This window comes from Telmatherina bonti (genome assembly GCF_933228915.1).
Source record: "Telmatherina bonti genome assembly, chromosome: 19".
NCBI classification, from domain to species: Eukaryota; Metazoa; Chordata; class Actinopteri; order Atheriniformes; family Telmatherinidae; genus Telmatherina; species Telmatherina bonti.
Window position 1 is genome coordinate 27693885 of NC_136617.1, and position 18698 is coordinate 27712582.

General features: G+C 37.7%; 1 protein-coding gene across 4 annotated transcripts in view; it reads right to left on the minus strand.

Annotated features, from left to right (window-relative positions):
- Window positions 1-8319, minus strand: part of LOC306770097 (triple functional domain protein) — a 97708-nt gene extending 89389 nt beyond the window's left edge. For all 4 annotated transcript variants that reach the window (XM_079258889.1, XM_079258891.1, XM_079258888.1 and 1 more), the window contains exon 1: window positions 8044-8319. In XM_079258889.1, coding sequence (XP_079115015.1) covers window positions 8044-8113 — 70 coding nt within the window. In that variant the 5' untranslated portion in view covers window positions 8114-8319. The remainder of the gene's footprint in view (window positions 1-8043) is intronic.
- Between the last annotated feature and the right edge of the window lie 10379 nt (window positions 8320-18698).

Sequence of the window (18698 nt, forward strand, 5' to 3'; positions counted from 1 at the left end):
GGAACAGGGTTGGTAAGAACAGCAAATTGGAGCTAGTGCTGCTGTGAATGTGACGGAACAGTGACTGGTGGTTTCACACTGCTCATTGTGCTGCGAACCACGTGATGACTGAGCAGAGAAGATTTCCTCTTTATTATTCAGCCCGAGTTTCTCATAATTCTTCTTTTAAAAGCACTGAATCTGAGCACCGAACCATTACTTTATGATAGTCTCACATTGTTCTTCATTGCTGCATCGAGCAGCGTTATAACAACAGACATTCGATGTGTTTACTTCCAGGTTTTTTTTAAGTTGTAGTTTACTACAGGATTATGCTCTTTGCAGATTCTGACGTTTATTTACGGGACTGTAAATGCACATCAGCAGCAAGAATTTGCTCTTTTACAGAATAAACTTAGTAAATACACATTTTCATTTAACAATTAACAAGCAGCTTGATGAAATTCCCATTGGCTTCTGTACAGTTTTACTTCATACTATGTATGGCCAGGGCAGGGAGGCAGCGGCTCCGATGGAAGCACCAGTTGTCCTGTGATTCAAAGGTCAGCAGTTCAAGTGCTGCTTCCCTGAGCTGCAGCCCAGCGGGGGACACAAGTGTTCTCTGCAAGCTGGTCCCTGGGCTGCATGTGCCAAAGTACACCCGTGCAAATAGGGCTTTGCCGTGGTGACCCCCGTTTGGGACAAGACTTTATGACCAAGGCGATTTGCTCTACTTATTTATATATATATATATACATATATATATATATATATATATATACATATATATATATATATACACATATATATATATATATATATTCTTTTTCACAGTTTTTCTTTCAACCTTTAAGAAATTACTGTTTAATGCTGTCATGTACAGCGTAGCCTGAACCACCATTTTCTGGTGCAATCTTGTTTATTTAGATTGAACCAGGAGATGTGAATGATGTGAAGTCAAAGAGACAGACCAAAAGTACCGTAAAAACTGGATAGAAATTATTTAAAGGTACACATTGTAAAAACTACTGTCATTTAGTGGTAAAGAAAAAAATTGAAATTACTTTAAATGCCAAGCACAGCTATGAATGGACGGTGGCCATCAGTGACCAAAACTCTTCCGACGAACATATTTTCATCTGTGAGTGGATCCAGAGGTCTCAGATGCAGAAATGACTGCACTGCAGGTAACTACCAGTATACGGTCTTCGTCTATGTGCTTTTTAAGGTGTTACTTGTCCCTAAACAGTGGTGTAGTGTCTAACAAAGTGATAGAGCAGTTTTAAAATGAGACTTTTCTTACTGTTGTTTTTCCATTTAAAGACACCAGTAAAAACGGTGGCACACATATGGAAGCTGGCAAATCAAAGAATCATCAGATACCAGTAAATGCACAATTTTATCTGTCATTGACCTTTTCTTTTGTTACCTTTATAAAATAAAATTAATTTATAAAGCACTTTTCAAACCAAAGAGCAGCACAAAGTGCGTTACAAAATAAGTCTGAATATCAAATCAAAATAATTTCAACATCAAAGTAAAGATAAGTCTTCACATACCCAAACATCTAACCAAATTAAAAACATCCGAGTCATTCGTCATCTCTCACACATACAGATAAAGCATCTGTAATAACCTGCTCTTTTTTACCGATTAAATAATGAATCGTTAATTGCTTCGTCGCAGTAATATCATTTCCTGCTGGATACTGGTGAATTAACATGATACACCACTATACAAGATATTTCCACCACCAGATGTTTTGCTGCCTATTTTGATAGAGATGCACCGATCCAGCACTTTTACCAGTCAGACGATCTTCTGTTCTCTGAACTCTGCTTAATATTTGCATACATGAAGGGCAGCTGTAGTTCAAGAGCTACAGTGGTTATTAATCAATCACATGATCACTGGTTTGATCCCAACTTCCAGATTCTGCTTGCTGAAGCACCAAGAGCAAAAACCAGCTGCCTGGGAAACAGGCTGAAATTGACTAATGTAATAATAAATAAAAATTTTATGATCATTACATTATTTTCTAATTCTAGTTCAATAGAAAGGTTTTTTTTTAAAAACAGCAAACACATATACATTATGGCAGTGACTATATGATTTAGTCCCGATTTGATTCAGATTTTTTGGTGTAAATTGCAATTCTCACAATTCTTCAATTGCTGATTTTTGTAGACTAAAAACAAACAAACAAAAAATACAAAACTTAACTTATTGCTCGTCATTTTTCTTGATTTTAATTCGGAAAAAAACAACACAGTAGCCAGACCATCATTCTGCTGCCATAATGCATAAAAATACAAGTAAAAAGATTTTTAAAAAATATAAATGAATAAAAATGACAAATTTTATAATGGATTATTTTTATTTTAAAAAAATTGATTTTTAACTAAATAATCAATTTTAAAATTGTGAAGCAAAAAATCCAGATATTTGATTTTTCCCACCTATAATACACATTATATTATAATGTACACAAACTCACTCACACACACACACACACACACACACACACACACACACACACACACACACACACACACACATATATGTGTGTGTGTAAATTTTTCTGGTTGCTCAGGTACACAAACAACAAACAAGTCATTCAGCAGCTGGAGTCTTTAAATTATCACGTTTCATTTTAATGTAGTAAACAGCTTCTCTTTTTTTATTTAAACAGACTGTGAGCAGCCTCTCAAGTAGGAAACACAAAAAACGAAAAACCTGGACAATTAACTCTCCCTTTCCCTTGTGTGTAGCTGTACTGTTCTGACATTACTGCCGGTATATTCCTCCACCCTAAAATGACAGGACGATAACAGAAATCTGCTTTGTGAGCATTAGCCATTAGCCTCTGCTCTGCGTCTGACTTGGCAGCTTTGAGCCTGGAGGAAACCTGTAAGTGAGGGAGCTCAATCAGTCTCCATCTCCTGGATCAATAGCCATTAGTCTCTGAGTGCATGTATGCATGCATGTGTATATGAGCAGACCTCATCCTGGCTGAATGGGCCTGAGCCATAAAACGTGAGCAATGGATAAGATTTCTCCTTCCCCTCCCTCCTGCTTGTCTGTTTCACTTGTTTTCTTGCACAAACACACAAACACACAATGCCCATTCAAACATACAGACCTACTGTATGAATGGAGTGATGCAGCCTCTTTATGTTCAGTCAATGAAGCCCTGGTGGTGACTGGTGGAAGTTTTACACTACAAATAACACCACGACACGCCAAGAATACAGTTGTGCTCATATTTATTCATACCCTTTCATTAAAGAAGGAAAAAAACAGCTGCTTGTAAATTAAGCTGAAATTGACTAAAGTAATAATAAATAAAAATTTTATGAAAATATTACATTATTTTCTAATTCTGGTTCAATATAACTATTTTTTAAAAAAGCAAACAAATAAGATAATTTATTGCATATTACATCACTCATAAACTAATATTTAGTTGAACAATCCTTTAATGTTTCCGCTCCAGTCAGGTGTTTTCTGTTCCTCTCAGTCAGACTTCTGCACCTGTTGACAGGTATTTTGTCCCACTGTTCAACAGAAAAGTGCTCTCATTTGTCCAGGACCAATTTGTTTGTTTTTTCTTTCTTCAACTCAATTAAATGAAAAAAATGTGTCTTATATTACTAAATTATATTTTTGCAAATTTTTAGTTATTGTTCCTTTTTTAAGTCTCCAGTTATTTGAGTGACTGTTGTAAATTCAGCCTTTTCTTTAATGAAAGGGGATGAATACATATGAACACAGCTGTACATGAAACAAACATTAAATCCGCCTCTTAGTCATCCTCTGCAAAGTCAAAGACATGTTGGGAGTAAATGATTGGCAGCAAACGACAACAAAACTCCCTGTTCCCGAGCTTAGAGGCAAAGGTATTAATTCCAGTCTGGGAGACACAGGAAAGAGACAGAGAGAATCATCTTTTCTTTTCTTTTTTTTTCCATTTGTTGTCATTTTGCACCAGGACAAAGAAAGCCAAGACAAGAATGAGAGGGGGGGTTGGGGGCAATAAAACAAACACTTGTAAATGAATGCTCAGACAAGAGGGGAAGTGAGTAAAGACATAAGATATGAGGAAAATGATGAAGGATGGAAAAAGAAATGTGGATCAAGCTGGAGGTAGAGGAGAGAAAAACAACAAAACAGCCAGTGGCAAACCACTCCAACCTGTGCATGTCAGAACAAGATTCTCAGATCTATAAGGAGGAAGTTCAAAAGCAAAACAAAGAGGAGGAGCGACGTTCAAGAGTCCCAGCTAACCTCTTGTACACGGATAGTGGTGGCCTGTATATAATTAGACTGTACTGGTTTCACTTATGTGATGAAGGATTTACACCAAGACAAGAATGCTCTGCCTATAATTGGCCTTGGGGCAACAAACACAACAACTCGTTTCTTACCACCCGCGCCAAAGAAAACGCACAGAACAAGAGAATGTTTACATACCAATATTCACCACAGTGCCGGTCCTTGAGGGCCACAATCCTGCAGGTTTTCCATGTATCCCTGCTCCAACACACATGAAGCAAATTAATCAGTCACTGAGCAGACCTTTATTTGCTGTTGGATCAATTTAATGGAAGCCAGGTGTGTTTGAACGGTGATACATGGAAATCCTGCAGGACAGCAGCCCTTGAGGACAGACTTTGGACACTCCTGATTTACCTCATTTAGTAGTAGCGCAATAAGTCTTATGTGCTGGACGAGAAGAAAAAAAACTAGACAATAAGACCAAATTTTGGGAAATATGGTGGTTAATCCTGGCAGCAGTTGGATCTGCCTGATAGTTTGTTGGCTGCCCAAAACAGTGATGATTAAGAGAATTCGTCAAGCACAGATTGGCTTGAAAATTAAATGACAATGGTGTTAAAATATTCCCATGATGAACTATTCCAGCTGCAGACAACAGCATGAAATGTTCATTCATGATTCCACTAGCACCTTCCTACGATGTCCTCTACTGTTTTATTTCGTACTTGTGTTGTTCTCACTCATATGTAAGTCACTTTGGCTAAAAGCGTCTGCTAAATGACTGTAGAATCGAATAGAATGATTCTTCAAGTGTTGGATGATTTTTTTATGCTGCCTAAGACAAAGATTTGTCATTTTTGTTGCCATTTTTTCCTTTAGTTGCTTCGCCGTTGGCATCTGTGCTTGAAAATGATAAAACCAAATGATCTAAGTCACTGCTTCTCTCAAGCTGGTAAATATATAGTGTAAGTGCGCTACTACAGTATTTTTATGCAACAAACTACAGCTGCAGATGGATCTGTGTTGGGATCATAGACTGTATATAAAAAGATGGACTGAGCCTCCCTGATGTCACTCTTAGGTTTCTGAAGAGCTGAATTGAAACTCATTGGGCAGTTCCTACCATCCCCGTCTTGGCAGAGGCATGCGTATCGTCTCGCCCAGAAAATACAAATATGGGCAAAGAGGAGGTGGAGCTGAGAGGGGGGGGTGTTTGAGCGTCATGGTGGATGATTGACATCGAGCGAACCCCGAGCTGCCTGTAGCTAAGAGCTAACCCAGCAAACCCGGAGCAAGAGGAGCTAACCAGCTAACGGAGGTAAGCAGGCTAAAGCTAAGTCACATTGTTAACCGACTAAAAACCGCGATTGTTCTGGGTTCTTCTTACTTGAAGCGGGAGTTCGGGTACCTGTCAATCAAAAGGACACGCCCCTAAATATGCTGAATTTCAAGAATAAATTACTTTTAAATGCAGGAGTTAGAAAAAAAATTTCCCCCCTCACAGTTGTCATGAAGGTAAACCCGACCTATTAAACCAAAAATTTATTTTTGTGCACGGTTTGTGCACATGCTTATTTCTGCTGTGAAGTTGGTCTTTTTAACATGGGAGTCTACGGAGAATCACTCTGTTTTCAGCCCCTAGTGGATGAAAGTGGGACTGCAGTTTCATGTACTTCCACATAGGCTTCACTTTTAACCACCTGAGGTTGCCGCTTGGTTGGGATATATAAAAGGCTTAATAATGCAAGAAATTTGCAATAGATCTGACGAGAAAGATGCTGAATGCCAAAGGCAGCATTCGGCATCATCATAGCATATAATAATAATTGGAAGAGAGTTACAGGATGTGTCTGAGCTCTTTCTTTAAGGGAAAACTATCAGATCAGCTCACTACAGACTCTGAACATCCCTCTGTGGCTTATTATCTCACTAAACACAAAACCACAGGAGCCAGAGGCCGCATGTCAATATGCTGCATCCTCTTTGTTGTTTACACCACTTTCTTCAAAATCTAAGGTACATCACAATGGTCCAACACATGACACTGCACAAGTACAGCCAGTGATTTTCCTCATGAATCGTTCACATTTACAGCAGTAGTCCCCATGCTTCTTTTATCCCAAATGTCACTAGTTTGTCTGCACTTCTCACCAGGAAAACTAACAAGCAAATGTCATTCTGCTGAACAAATATGTTTTCATTAACAAATATAAGCTGTTATTATCATTAAATACCCTGGCAGGTAGATTTAGATGATGCATGAAATCACACAAGGGATGCAATTTGCTTCCAAATTAACCTGGAGGGCTCTTTGTTTGCCCAAAGCCAAGTTTTGCATATTGAACAAACATGCAGACCCTCATTTTCCCACTGATCACAAATTCTCTAAACTTTATTTCTGTACAAATGAAACTTTTTTTCTACTGTATGAATGTGAAAATGTGCCTCATAAAGAGCATGTAAACTGCTAATGCTACCCTCACTCATCTCTTCTATGCAAATTATGACAGATTTAATAGTCAACCGTATATTTATATGGCCTCTAAAATATCCACGAGGAGCTCAATTTATGAGCCATTGTTGCAGCCACTATAGGCCCACCATGATTTAAGACTTCAAAACAGTCTTTACTTAAAAATTAGCTCATCTAGCTAATGTTAGCAATTGTCTACATATGCTATTATATATTACAAGGAAGTATTTCATTATGTGTGAAAACCACATGGCAGGGTAAGACTGAATCAGTGTCAATGACATTCAGTAGGTTTTTACCACAAAGAGGCAGAGGGTCATAAGGAAAAAGGCAACCTTTGGCCTTGATGGCTGATGGAAAGCTAGCTTAACACTGCACAGTGCACACCCAAGCAAAATGTGCCACGCCATGTATTGTTTACATAGCTTGCACGATTGTGTTGTTTTTGACAGCACAGGAAAAACAGCAAATAACATGTTATCATAATATTTAATCTAAACAGACACACGCTATCTGTAGGTTCTCTTAATGCACAAATAAGCCATGAAGATATGAGCCTGCTTTGTCAACTCACTGCCAAGCTAGCAGTGCTTAGCATTGGTTAGCTAGCAGACAGTATTCAATCTGATTCTCATTAGCTTAAAGGCTAGCTTTAAAAGCTAAAAGTTGAGCTACTTGTCCATTATCGGACACTTTGGAGCCGCTTTTTTTCGCTCATGTGATTAGAATTAATCAACCAGACCACTATGTTTAGGTGTAAACATAAAAGCACGTGGGATTTCAACATTTATTAATCTAAATAACCACAAAGTCGTTCAGAAATAACTGTGTCAGAGTCCAGCTTAACACATACAAATGACTTTGCTACACTTTTCTTCCATCTCAAACCTACATATTTTACTCTTACTTCTACAGTCGACAAATTGTTTTTTTAAATTCAGTGGAAAGAATTGATGTAAAAGTGACCAAAAAAAAGTTAAAGCAAGCAAGCAGTGCAAAAAAAAAAAAAAAAAATCAATGTGTCCGAAAATGGAACTCACAAAATTAGCGCATGAGCTAACGTTCTGATGTAGCTTGCAAGAGAAAGTGATCCCAGAAACAGGTTTTGCAGACTTGCACAACTACTATTTAATGTGCAATACACTGAACTCTGCAGCTATTAAATACATGTGTTGATCCAGCAACACACTCTCTCTATGTGAGCCCCAAAGCTGACAAGATGGACAGGAACAATGTCCCTGACACAGATGGACCAAAGGGAGCAGCTCCCAGTGGGGCTCAGGACGACCTCTCCCACTTTTCTTTAGTCTTACCGGTCTTGTAAAACGCCTCAACATCGCAGGCGTCCTTCGTCGTCTCCTCCGCTCCTTCCCCGGAGCTCATGGCTGCCACAACCCAAACCAGGAGCTCAGTGTCTCCAAAGTACACCCCCCCAAAAAATCGACAAAAAGATGGCACACAGTCACTCCTGTCCTGACAAAAGCGTCGTGAAAGCCACAGGGACGGTTTCGGGGACTCGAAAACGATAGCATTGCCATCTGCGGACCTCCATTTTGGGGTAACGTAATTGAGAACGATCAGCCGGGGGCACCGGGTTCCTCCTCGGAGTGAAGCCGAGGGGAGAGTCGGTGGAGTGCGGGTTGAGGCGGGGGGGAGAGAGCGGGAGGGGCTGGGTCGCTGAATCTCCGTAAGCTTTCGGAAATGAGGAGACGATGGGTCATCCAGGAACGACGGAAGTTCAGCTTCCACTTAAATGTAGGTCATTAAAAAACAGCACACAAGCGTGAACGTGGAAGACCAAGAACTTAGAATAATCACAAAATTAGATGTTTTAACACAAGCTGTCAGATGTAATTATGCTGCAGAAGTATACAATTAAACTGGCATTGTTTCAGAAATAGATTTACTATGTAAAAAAAAAAAAAAAAAAAAAAAGTAGCTGAACCTTTAGTTTCTCGTTCTCATAGGAAGCATATTCAGAGAAAAGAGAAGGAAAGTCTCCCGGATACAAACACAACAGAGAGCTTTGGCTGTTCTGGTTTGTTGGAAATCCAGTCATCTTTACAGGGTTGATGACGCCATCTACTGGTGGAACCTGGAACTGGCGTTTCCATCTGAAAATGCCCAGTAATGATGTTAAAATAACCTATTAAAGACATATTAAATACATAAATCAAATAAGGAAAAAAAAATCTGTAACATGTAGTATAAAACAAATTTATTAAATAATTCAAAAGAAGGAAAGATATTTTAAAATCTCCATTATTATGATTATTATGATTATGATGATGATGATGATGATGATGATTATTATTATTATTATTATTATTATTATTATTATTATTATTATTATTTTTATTATTATTATTATTATTATTATATAATCAATTTTTATGAAAACTATTTGGTAATAAGAAAAAAGTAATGCTTTATGTCAGGGGTGTCAAACTCCAGTCCTCAATGGGCGATATCCGGCAGGTTTTTGTTGTTTCCCTCCACCAACACAGCTGATTCAAACCAAATGGATCCAGCAGTTTCTCGTCAACCTATTTATCTATTTCAGTCAGTCTGGATACCGGCCCTCGAGGACTGGAGTTTGACAACTGTGCTTTATGTTATGGGTAACATATCAAAGTGATGATATTTATTATGAGTTGACTTGAACCGATCTGTCAGTAAAGTGCACTGAGAAGACATTATGGCGCTACACAAATATAGCTGAATTTAATTGTTAATCTATTGAGATTTGCACAAATGAGCATCTCTAACGGTTTACAGAGAACCGTCTGAAGAAGACAAAGTTTCCAGTGAGCAGCAGTTGTCTGGACAAAAATGCCTTGTAGAGGTCACAGAATGGGCAGACTCGTTGGAGACGACAGAAGGGCAACAGTAACTCAAATAACAACAGGTTTCAACCAAGGTGTGGAGAATACCATCTCTGAACACATAACGCTTCCAACCTTTGAAGCAGATGGGCTGCAGAAGCAGAGGACCACAACAGATGCCACTCTTGTTGGCTAAGAACTGGACACCTAGCAGTTGTCACAGACTTAAGGAAAATGGATAGTGGAAGACTAAAAACTGTCGCCTGGTCTGATGCATCTCTATTTCAGCTGCAACATTCACATGGTAGGGTCAGGATTTGTTGTAAATAACCCAAAAGCATGGATCAGTGCTGTTTTGTTTGAACAGTTCAGGTTGCTGATGGTGTGACGGTGTGGAGGACATGTTTTTGAACCACTTAATACCAAGTGAGGATCATTCAAACACTCCAGTCTGCCTGAGCACAGTAGCTGGCCATGTCCATCATTTTATGCTTCCATCAGGATAATGCATCATGTCACAAAGCTGAAGTCATCTTTAGCTGTTTCTTTCAGAAAAAATAATAACTTCAATGTTCTCCAGAGGTCTCATCATGGACGTGCAGCCAAAAACTCTGCACCAACTGTGTGATGCTATCCTCTCCGTATGGAGCCAAGTCTCTGATCTCAAAATGCACTTCCTATTTAACAGTAAATAAGTAGTCAAATTGGCAGTCACAAACTGGGTAAGGTGGACATGTGAGGAATGATGCTAAATACGGGTGGGAGAAAAAGTCTGGGCAATCACAGAACAGTTGCCGGACGCTAAATTAGAAAAAAGTTACTTGGATGACGCATTGAGAACAAGACACAACTATACTAGGGCTGTGACAACAAAATAATCTCATTGTGTTCTTAATACCTTGAGAACAAGAAGACAGTCTTCTGTTCTTGCAGAGTATGGAACAACCTTTGAGGCACGGTGGAACAACATCGTGGATGTGCAGCCAACAGATCTGCAGCAACTGTGTGATGCTGACATGTTAATATGAAGCAACATTTTAGAGGAAAGTTTCTAAGAACTGTCTGAATCTATGCTGTGGAGAATTAATGCAGGTCTGAAAACAAAGAGGGTCCAACCTGGTACTAGCAGCATCACCTCATAATGTGACCAGTGACATTATTATAGGGATATTTCACTTTTTGTACGACGTCAGAATGTTACTACTATGTACTATAAACTTTTCAGGGGAATTTAATTGAACTTTTTCAGCTTTTAAAATACACATTTACAACTTTTTTTTAAAAAAATGTATTTTATCTGTCAAGTATCTATCGGATAACCTCCTTTTCAATCACAAATTAAAAACAAAACAAAAGAAGTGTCTGAACCATGAATCCACCACTAAATGTTCTGGTTTAATGACATCTTGTATCTAATTAGTCTTCTTCATCATCACACTGTTCACATTTTGACTTCATCAGACCAGGATGTCGGATAAGAACTGGACACCAAGCAGCTTACACATGAGAAGGTACTGAGGTGATATTTTATGTTGTAGTAAACCCACCCATACCAACCTTTTCTTAGAACAAAGTTTTGACTTTTTCTCCTGTACATATCACCCCAAAAATATGTCTTTGTGACCAAGTGTGTGTGTAAAATATATTTATATATATATATTACATATGTATATATTTTGTATATACATATGTATATATTTTTGTATATATTTGGCTACATATGGAAAGTTAGATTATTAAAAAATTAATAAATAAAATAAATGAATAAATAATTAAATAAAATCTTTAAATGTTTAAAAAAAGGTTTAAGTATTTTGTCAACATATAAGTGAGTATAATAGATTACTATAGTATATTATATATATGTATATATGTGTATGTATATATATATATATATATATATATGTATATATATATATAAATGTGTATATATATATATATATATATATATATATATATATATATATATATATATATATATATATATAATTAGACATAATATATATATATTATGTCTAATATATATACTATTATACTCGCTTATATACCTTTTATATACCTTTTTTTAAACATTTAAAAATTTTATTTAATTATTTATTCATTTATTTTATTTATTCATTTTGTAATAATCTAACTTTCAATATGTAGCAAAAAATGGCCCAAACCAAGGATACAGTTCTCATGCTAGGTGCTCCTCCAGATGAGGAGCAATGTTGCTTTTGGAGAACAGTAACTTTCTTTAAGTAATCCTGTCACGATTTGGGTTTTTCCCTTTGCTTTGTTTTCGGGCTTCCTGTTTTATTTTGTAATTTTTCCTGTTTAGTTCCCTTGGTTCTTGTTTAACGTCTTAGATTTTCTATTGATTTAGGTCACCTGGGTTCATTTAGTTAGTTTGTTTCACCTGTGTCTCGTTTTGTTCTGTGTATTTATACCCTTCAGTTTGATTCCTTGGTTGCTGGATCATTTTGTTGCCTTACCTAGTTTAGTTAGTCCCTTGAGAGTTTTTTTTTTTTTTTTTTTGGGAATAAACCTTCTGGAATCATCATCATCCCTGTTTCGTTCGTCTCTGCGTTTGGGTCCACACCTTCACCATCTCCACTGCTCGTTCCGTGACAAATCCTGCCTTGCCAGTCACTGTTCTTTATTATTTTCCAGCCTCATTGGTGTCGATAAAATATTTTCCAGAGCTCAACAAACTTTTCATGGTCCATCTTGACTCACATGTTGGTGAGACCAGAGTTTGGTAGACTTTTATCCAGATTTACAGACATCAGATCATCCACTGGGAAAGCTCCAGACTCCTCATCTTGTCACCAACTTCTTACCTCACCTAAGTGGAACAGCTCTGTCTGAGCTTTCACACAGAAATCGAGTTACATTCACGCTGTTTGAATTCGGAAACTTACCTCTCGTCTGCCTTAAAAATAGAAGCTGCCTGGAGGTTTTTACGTAACGTTCCACCCCAGCTGAAGAGATTTCCCTCCTCTCTGCTGCCACCGCTGCCACAACCACAGTCACACTTTCAATCATCTGGATCTGTTGCCAAAACCATCACCACCTACCAAAGAATAAACCAGTCCACACTGCCAAAGCCAGCTTTGCTGGTCAGTATTCATCTGTTGGACATTAATATCTTCTTAAACATCTACCACCGTTTTAACCATCCTTTTGTCATCTTTTATTTCTATGTTTTGTTTTGTGGGGTTTTTTTTTTTTTTTTGTCTTTTTTTCTTGTTTTTGTTTTTAGATTTCATTATGTTTAAATAAACTTTTCTATAAAAAAAACAAAACAAAAAAACATCACGTCTTTTCCCATAGACCCATATTACCATATATGAAAAACTCATTCAAATGGGATGTTGAGAAGTAACAAAGAATCAAATCTTGTACTCACAGACTCATATAAGCTTGAGATTTTTATAAATCCCCTGCTGAAAAAGTCTTGTTGTTGCAGCTGAATATGGATCAGAGTTAGCTGGAGGATTCTCCCTGCAGCAAAATGGTATTTTTTATTAAAAAACTGCATATCCAAGGAGCTTTAAAACACTGAGTGGCGCGGCTGGCAGAGACCTCCTAAAGGAGGCACTTTTAAAACTAAATTTCATTGAAGTGACTCCTTTAAAAATGATTAAATTGGTTTTAATAAAAGCGGTAATAAAGTCAAAATATTTCAAGAGGTTAAGTTGCTTTAAATAGATTTTCTGTAGCTCACTGTCTTTGACTCACACAGCTATTTGATTCTTGTGTAGAAATTCTGTGCCCACACGTAGATCAGCTCTTTATTCTTAGAAACAGAGCAGTGGGGCCATTTTTTTTTTTAATCTATATTTTTACTTGAAGCAGGTATTATTTCAAGTACATCTCAACGTGTTCAGTTCCTTGTTTGTGAAAGCAGTTTTAGAGAAAAATAAGGAAGAAAAAGAAAAAAGAAATGTGCTTTTTTTTACATTGCTTGCTTTTTGACTGCTGATCTTCAATAATCAGGTATGTGGCATGAAAAAAGGTTTACAGTAGTGATATTCATGCATCTCAGTTCAGAGCTATCCTACATGGTTTCACAAACTCTCTCCAAGGTTCCCAGTATGTCTCAAACTTATCTTGTTAAGATCTCATAACATATTACATAAATATCATGGATGATGTAAATCCAGTCCCCGAAAGTGGGAGCTTATCAGTAAGCCATTTCCTTGTTATTTATTCCAACCAGCTAACAGTGTACTAAACATATAACTTTTTGCGAGCTACTCAGTGGCGTAGTGGTCAGCACTGTTGCTGGTTCAAGCCTTGGCTGAGGGGAGGTAAAACGGTGGTTTGCATGGTCTCCCCCGTGTACTCCAGCTTCTTCCCGCCATCCAAAGACATGCATGTTAGGATAATTGGTTACTCTAAATTGTTCTAAATTGTTGGCCTGTCCAGGATGTACCCTGGTTTATTTAATGCCCAATGGTTGCTGGGATTGGCTACAGCTTCCCTGTGACCCTTAATTGGTCTCTTCCCAGGATACAGACTGTTAAAATCCTCTCAATCCCTTTTCTATACCATTTCCACACTGAAGCCAATGTAATGCAAGTTTGGGACCACACCAGAATATGTGATAGTGGCTGGTGTTGCTAGTCCCACACCGTCTCCAGCTGTATGGGTCCTTCCCATAGACTGTATATAGAGGTGGATGGAGCCTTAGTGACGTCACCCGTAGGTTTCTGAAGAGCTGAATTAAAGCTCGGTGGGTGGCTCCTACTGTCGCCATCTTGGCAGCGTCATGCGCGTCGTCTCGCCGGGAAAATACAAATATGGGCAAAGAGGAGAACCGTGAGCGTCATGGCGGATGATTGACATCAAGTGAACTCTGAGCTTTCTGTAGCTAAGAGCTAATCGAGCTAACCCGGAGATAACAGGAGCTAACCAGCTAATGGAGGCAAGCAGGCTAAAGCTAAGTCACGTTAACCGGCTAAAAACCGCGGTTGTTCTATGTTCTTCTGACTTGAAGCCAGAGATCGGTACCTGTCAATCAAAAGGACACGCCCCTAAATATGCCAAACTTCGAGATTAAATTACTTTTAAACGGGCGAGTTAGAAAAACATTCACTCCCCCCACAGTTGTCATGAAGTTAAACCTGACCTATAAACCAAAAATGGATTTTTGAACCAGGCTGTAAACATGTTTATTCCTGCTGTGAAGTTGGCCTTCTTAACATGGGAGTCTATGGGGATTTGCTCTGTTTTGGAGCCCCTAGAGGATGAAGGGGGAACTGCAGTTTTATGCACTTCCGCATAGGCTTCACTTTTAACCGCCTGAGGTTGCCGCTTGGTCCTTTCACATGGATACTATTTGTGAGGGAACCATAAAAAACTGAACGGTGTTTTTTCCAGACAAATTCTCTTTAAGATAGAGATGCTTTTTTGTCATTTTTTCTTCCATTCTTCCAATGTGAATGTAAAACCTCCATTCTTTTCCCATTTGTCTTTAATATACATTGTGTCTGAGCGCACATGATCTTTTATATTGGTATAAAATATTAAAATGACCTTTGACCTTGGTTCAGCTCTGTTTGCTTTAAGAAACAAATTGGTTATTCCTGATGTGGTTTTGCGATGAGGTTTTGCTTTACTCTCCAAGTAATGTCTAATTTGGAGAAATCTAATAAAGTGTTTGTTTTCTAAGAAATGACTGTTCTTCAAAATCTCTGAGATTTTCCTTTCTTATTGCAGTCGTGGGTCTGTTTCTGCCTGCTTGCTGTTAGAACTGCCCTGCTTAGTTGTGTGGATTAGCAGCTAACAAGCTAGCTGTTGACAGAGTAAATGAAAAATGCTGTGACATGAGGATATGTCTGGTCTCTGGAGCCGTTGGAAATAATTGGTTTCACACCCCAAGAAGCAGATCCAGCTTCAGATGGAGTTCTTAAATAAATCTGGCCTTTTGCATCATGGTACATTCATCAGGGTCGCCTTTGTTTTCTTTGCCTTCATTTGCATAGAAATAATGTTTGTCAGAAATAATCATTTACACCTTCTTACTTTTTTTACATCCTCTATTCAGTGAGCAGAACATCACTTCTGACAAATGTACGCAAAGAATTGCTATTGTCAGCCAGTTTTAATGAGGTTTTATTTTCTGTGCAGATACATGGTTTTTTTTTGGACAGTTTTATGAGACAGTTAAGCTAATCTGTGCAGCCAGCTAGCATAGACAGCTTAGCTGTGAAGGACAGTAATTACTTTACCTTTCAGTCTAACTTCTCCAACATAAATTAAACTGAGAAAAGGAATCAGTGTTAACGCAACTTTTAAACATTTATTCAATTCAGTTCAGCTTATTTGTACAGCAACGCTTTACAAAAATGTCATGTCACTTTACAGTCACATTAGTTCTAATTAATTTGTAATAAATAGCCTGGATAAAAAAAAACAGCTGATTGCATTAAATCTTGACTTTGATCCAGTTTTCCAGCCTGAGCATGCACAAGGCGACAGTTTGTGATGCTTGAAATTTTAGGGTTGCCATGGACTCGGACCTGAATTTTGGCAGATTCATTAAGACAGTTGTGAAGTCAACCTTTTATTGCTTATATCAATGATTAAAGGGCTGATGTCTCAGCCAGATTTTTAAAAACTTGTCTGTGCATTTATCTCTAGACCAACGTAGTACTTTTCTTACAGGTCAGCCTAAAATGTCCATCATGTAGCTGCAGTTAGTCCAGAACGCTGCTGAGGCTTTACACAGACCAGGAAAGTGGATCAAATAACTTGACTGGAAAATCCTGCTGTTAGTTTGTAAATCACTGAAATGGTTTAGGACCAAATACTTCCTTGATCTTCTGGTTTTTGATGAACCAATCAGATCCTTCAGGTCATCAGAGTCAAATCTACTTTCTGTTCCCAGAATCAGAACCAAACATGGAGAGGCAGCGTTCAGTTTTATGCTCCTCACATGTGGAACAAACTCCCAGAAAACTGCTTTTATATATCTATATTTTCCATCTTCTATTAAGACAAGTATAAATTCCTCACACTAACATTATGTTATGCATTTAATCTTTTTTATTTTAGCCTTTTTATTTAATTTCTTTTTAGCCCTGCAATGGACTGGCAACCTGTATGATTGCTGGGATGGGCTCCAGTTTCTCCACAACCCTTAATTGGACTAAGTGTTTAAGAAAATGAATGAATGAATAATGTCTTTTTAAAGTTTGTCCTTAATGTTTTGTGCACTCTGCTGTAATGCTTTTAATGTTTTAAAGTGCTTTACAAATGAACTTGCCTTGTGGACAGAAAAAAAAAACACATGCAGGACTAGGATTTTATGGACAAAAGCTGTTTCCAAACCAGTTTTCTATTCACTTTAAGAAGATGTGAGAACCTGTGACACCAACCTGGAAGATTCTGCTTCTCCTTTTTTTGTGTTCATTCATCACACGTTACTTTTTATGTCAATAAATAAGATTTTTTTATTCAACTAATCTTTTCCTCTCTGTTTTTCTTGTATTAGCCACAGTAAATCACAGTCCCTGGAAATTTCCAATAAATTTCTGCATATTTAAAGCCTAACTCCCATAACAAACTAATTTCCTGCTAAATTACAATAACATTTATGAACCATCAATTAGAATATTACCACTTTGGTGCTGGTGTGTTATTTGAGGCGTCCAGCAGAGGGAAGGTTTATACCAGGGATAAACTGGTCCTCCTCAGAGGGATACAGATGGTATAAAGCTGAATGATGAATCTCTTCTCAACACTTAATGTGTGATTTTTTTTTATTTATTTAAATCATATAATCATTTTAAAGGAGAAAACAAACTTGACTGGTGGTTATTGAAATAATAGATGCTGACATAATCATTTATACATTTATTTTATTTTTGTTTTTTATTGTCACCCAAGTCATTTATGATTCTGAAAAGATTTATTTTGTTTGTTTGATTTTTGTACCTTTATGACATTTTTTTTTTTCTTACAAAATTCAAACATTTTATTTAGACTAAAACACTTTGAGAAGGAAGCTGGGAAAAGCTTCTGCCCCCCCAAAAGCATGAAAAGGAAAAAATGTGTATGGAGAATCAACTCCCCTAAGAAAAATAATGTTACAAAAATAAAACAAAAAAACTGGAGTGTGTTTCACTCACCATCTTAGTCAACCAGCTTCTGCAGGTCTGTGTGGGCATGATTTAATTAGATTGTGTGGCAATACAAGCCAAAAGTCCCAAAAATGTCATCACATTTTTGTTATTACATCACAAATAGTCTGGCTGGAGCATGAAGAGCATCAGTAACCTTCGACAACACTTTTTGGGTGTAAACCTGATCTCTAGATTCATTATTATTTATTTCAATTAACCAGTCCTATATTATCAAGTGTGCATACCTAAAGAGGGGAGAAAAAACATTTAATTACTAATTTTGTGAAAAGCAGGAGAAAACACACAAATGAGGATGAGCCCAGGCAACAGTGGTGGCTCAGTTTAATAACTCTGGGCCGTCGAAGGGCTGACCCCTGTCTTCAGGTTGTTTAATTCCCACAGCGACCCCCTGACAAATAGCAATATATCCCAGTGAAATGTCAGCAGTAATTACTCCTGTGCTCTGAGACAACCTCTGAAATGAAAGAAAGCTGGTGGTGATCATGCGTCACATGTCCACACATGTTGGCTTTCCTCTACGTCACTGTTGCTGTTCCTTCCTAAGGAATCACTGGCAGCTGCAATCAGAGCTCCAAGATTACCTGTAGTGTATATTTGTGTGTATGTGTGTTGCAGTCACGGACATCTCGCAGCAGAATGGTGTCCTTCTATTAGTCCCTCACCCCACTGTCATAATATACAAGGAAGAAGAGAAAAATAACAGCAGGTGGGGTTTGCACACACATGCACACACACATGTTAAAATAAGGTCCATCAAAATCATGGCTGGAGTTTTGTAAAAACGGCAAAGGCTAGAAGGTTAACTGGGCTGCCATGCCATCACTGCAAGCTTTCTTTGAAGCTGCTATGATTGTGTAAAACACACACACACACACACACACAAAACATTGAACCCTAAGATTACAGTGTGTGCATTGCTTTGAAGGCCATATTTGCATTTAATTTGTCTATTATACAGGCAATTAACATCTTCATTGTTTCCATCGCAGAGAATGGACATGTATA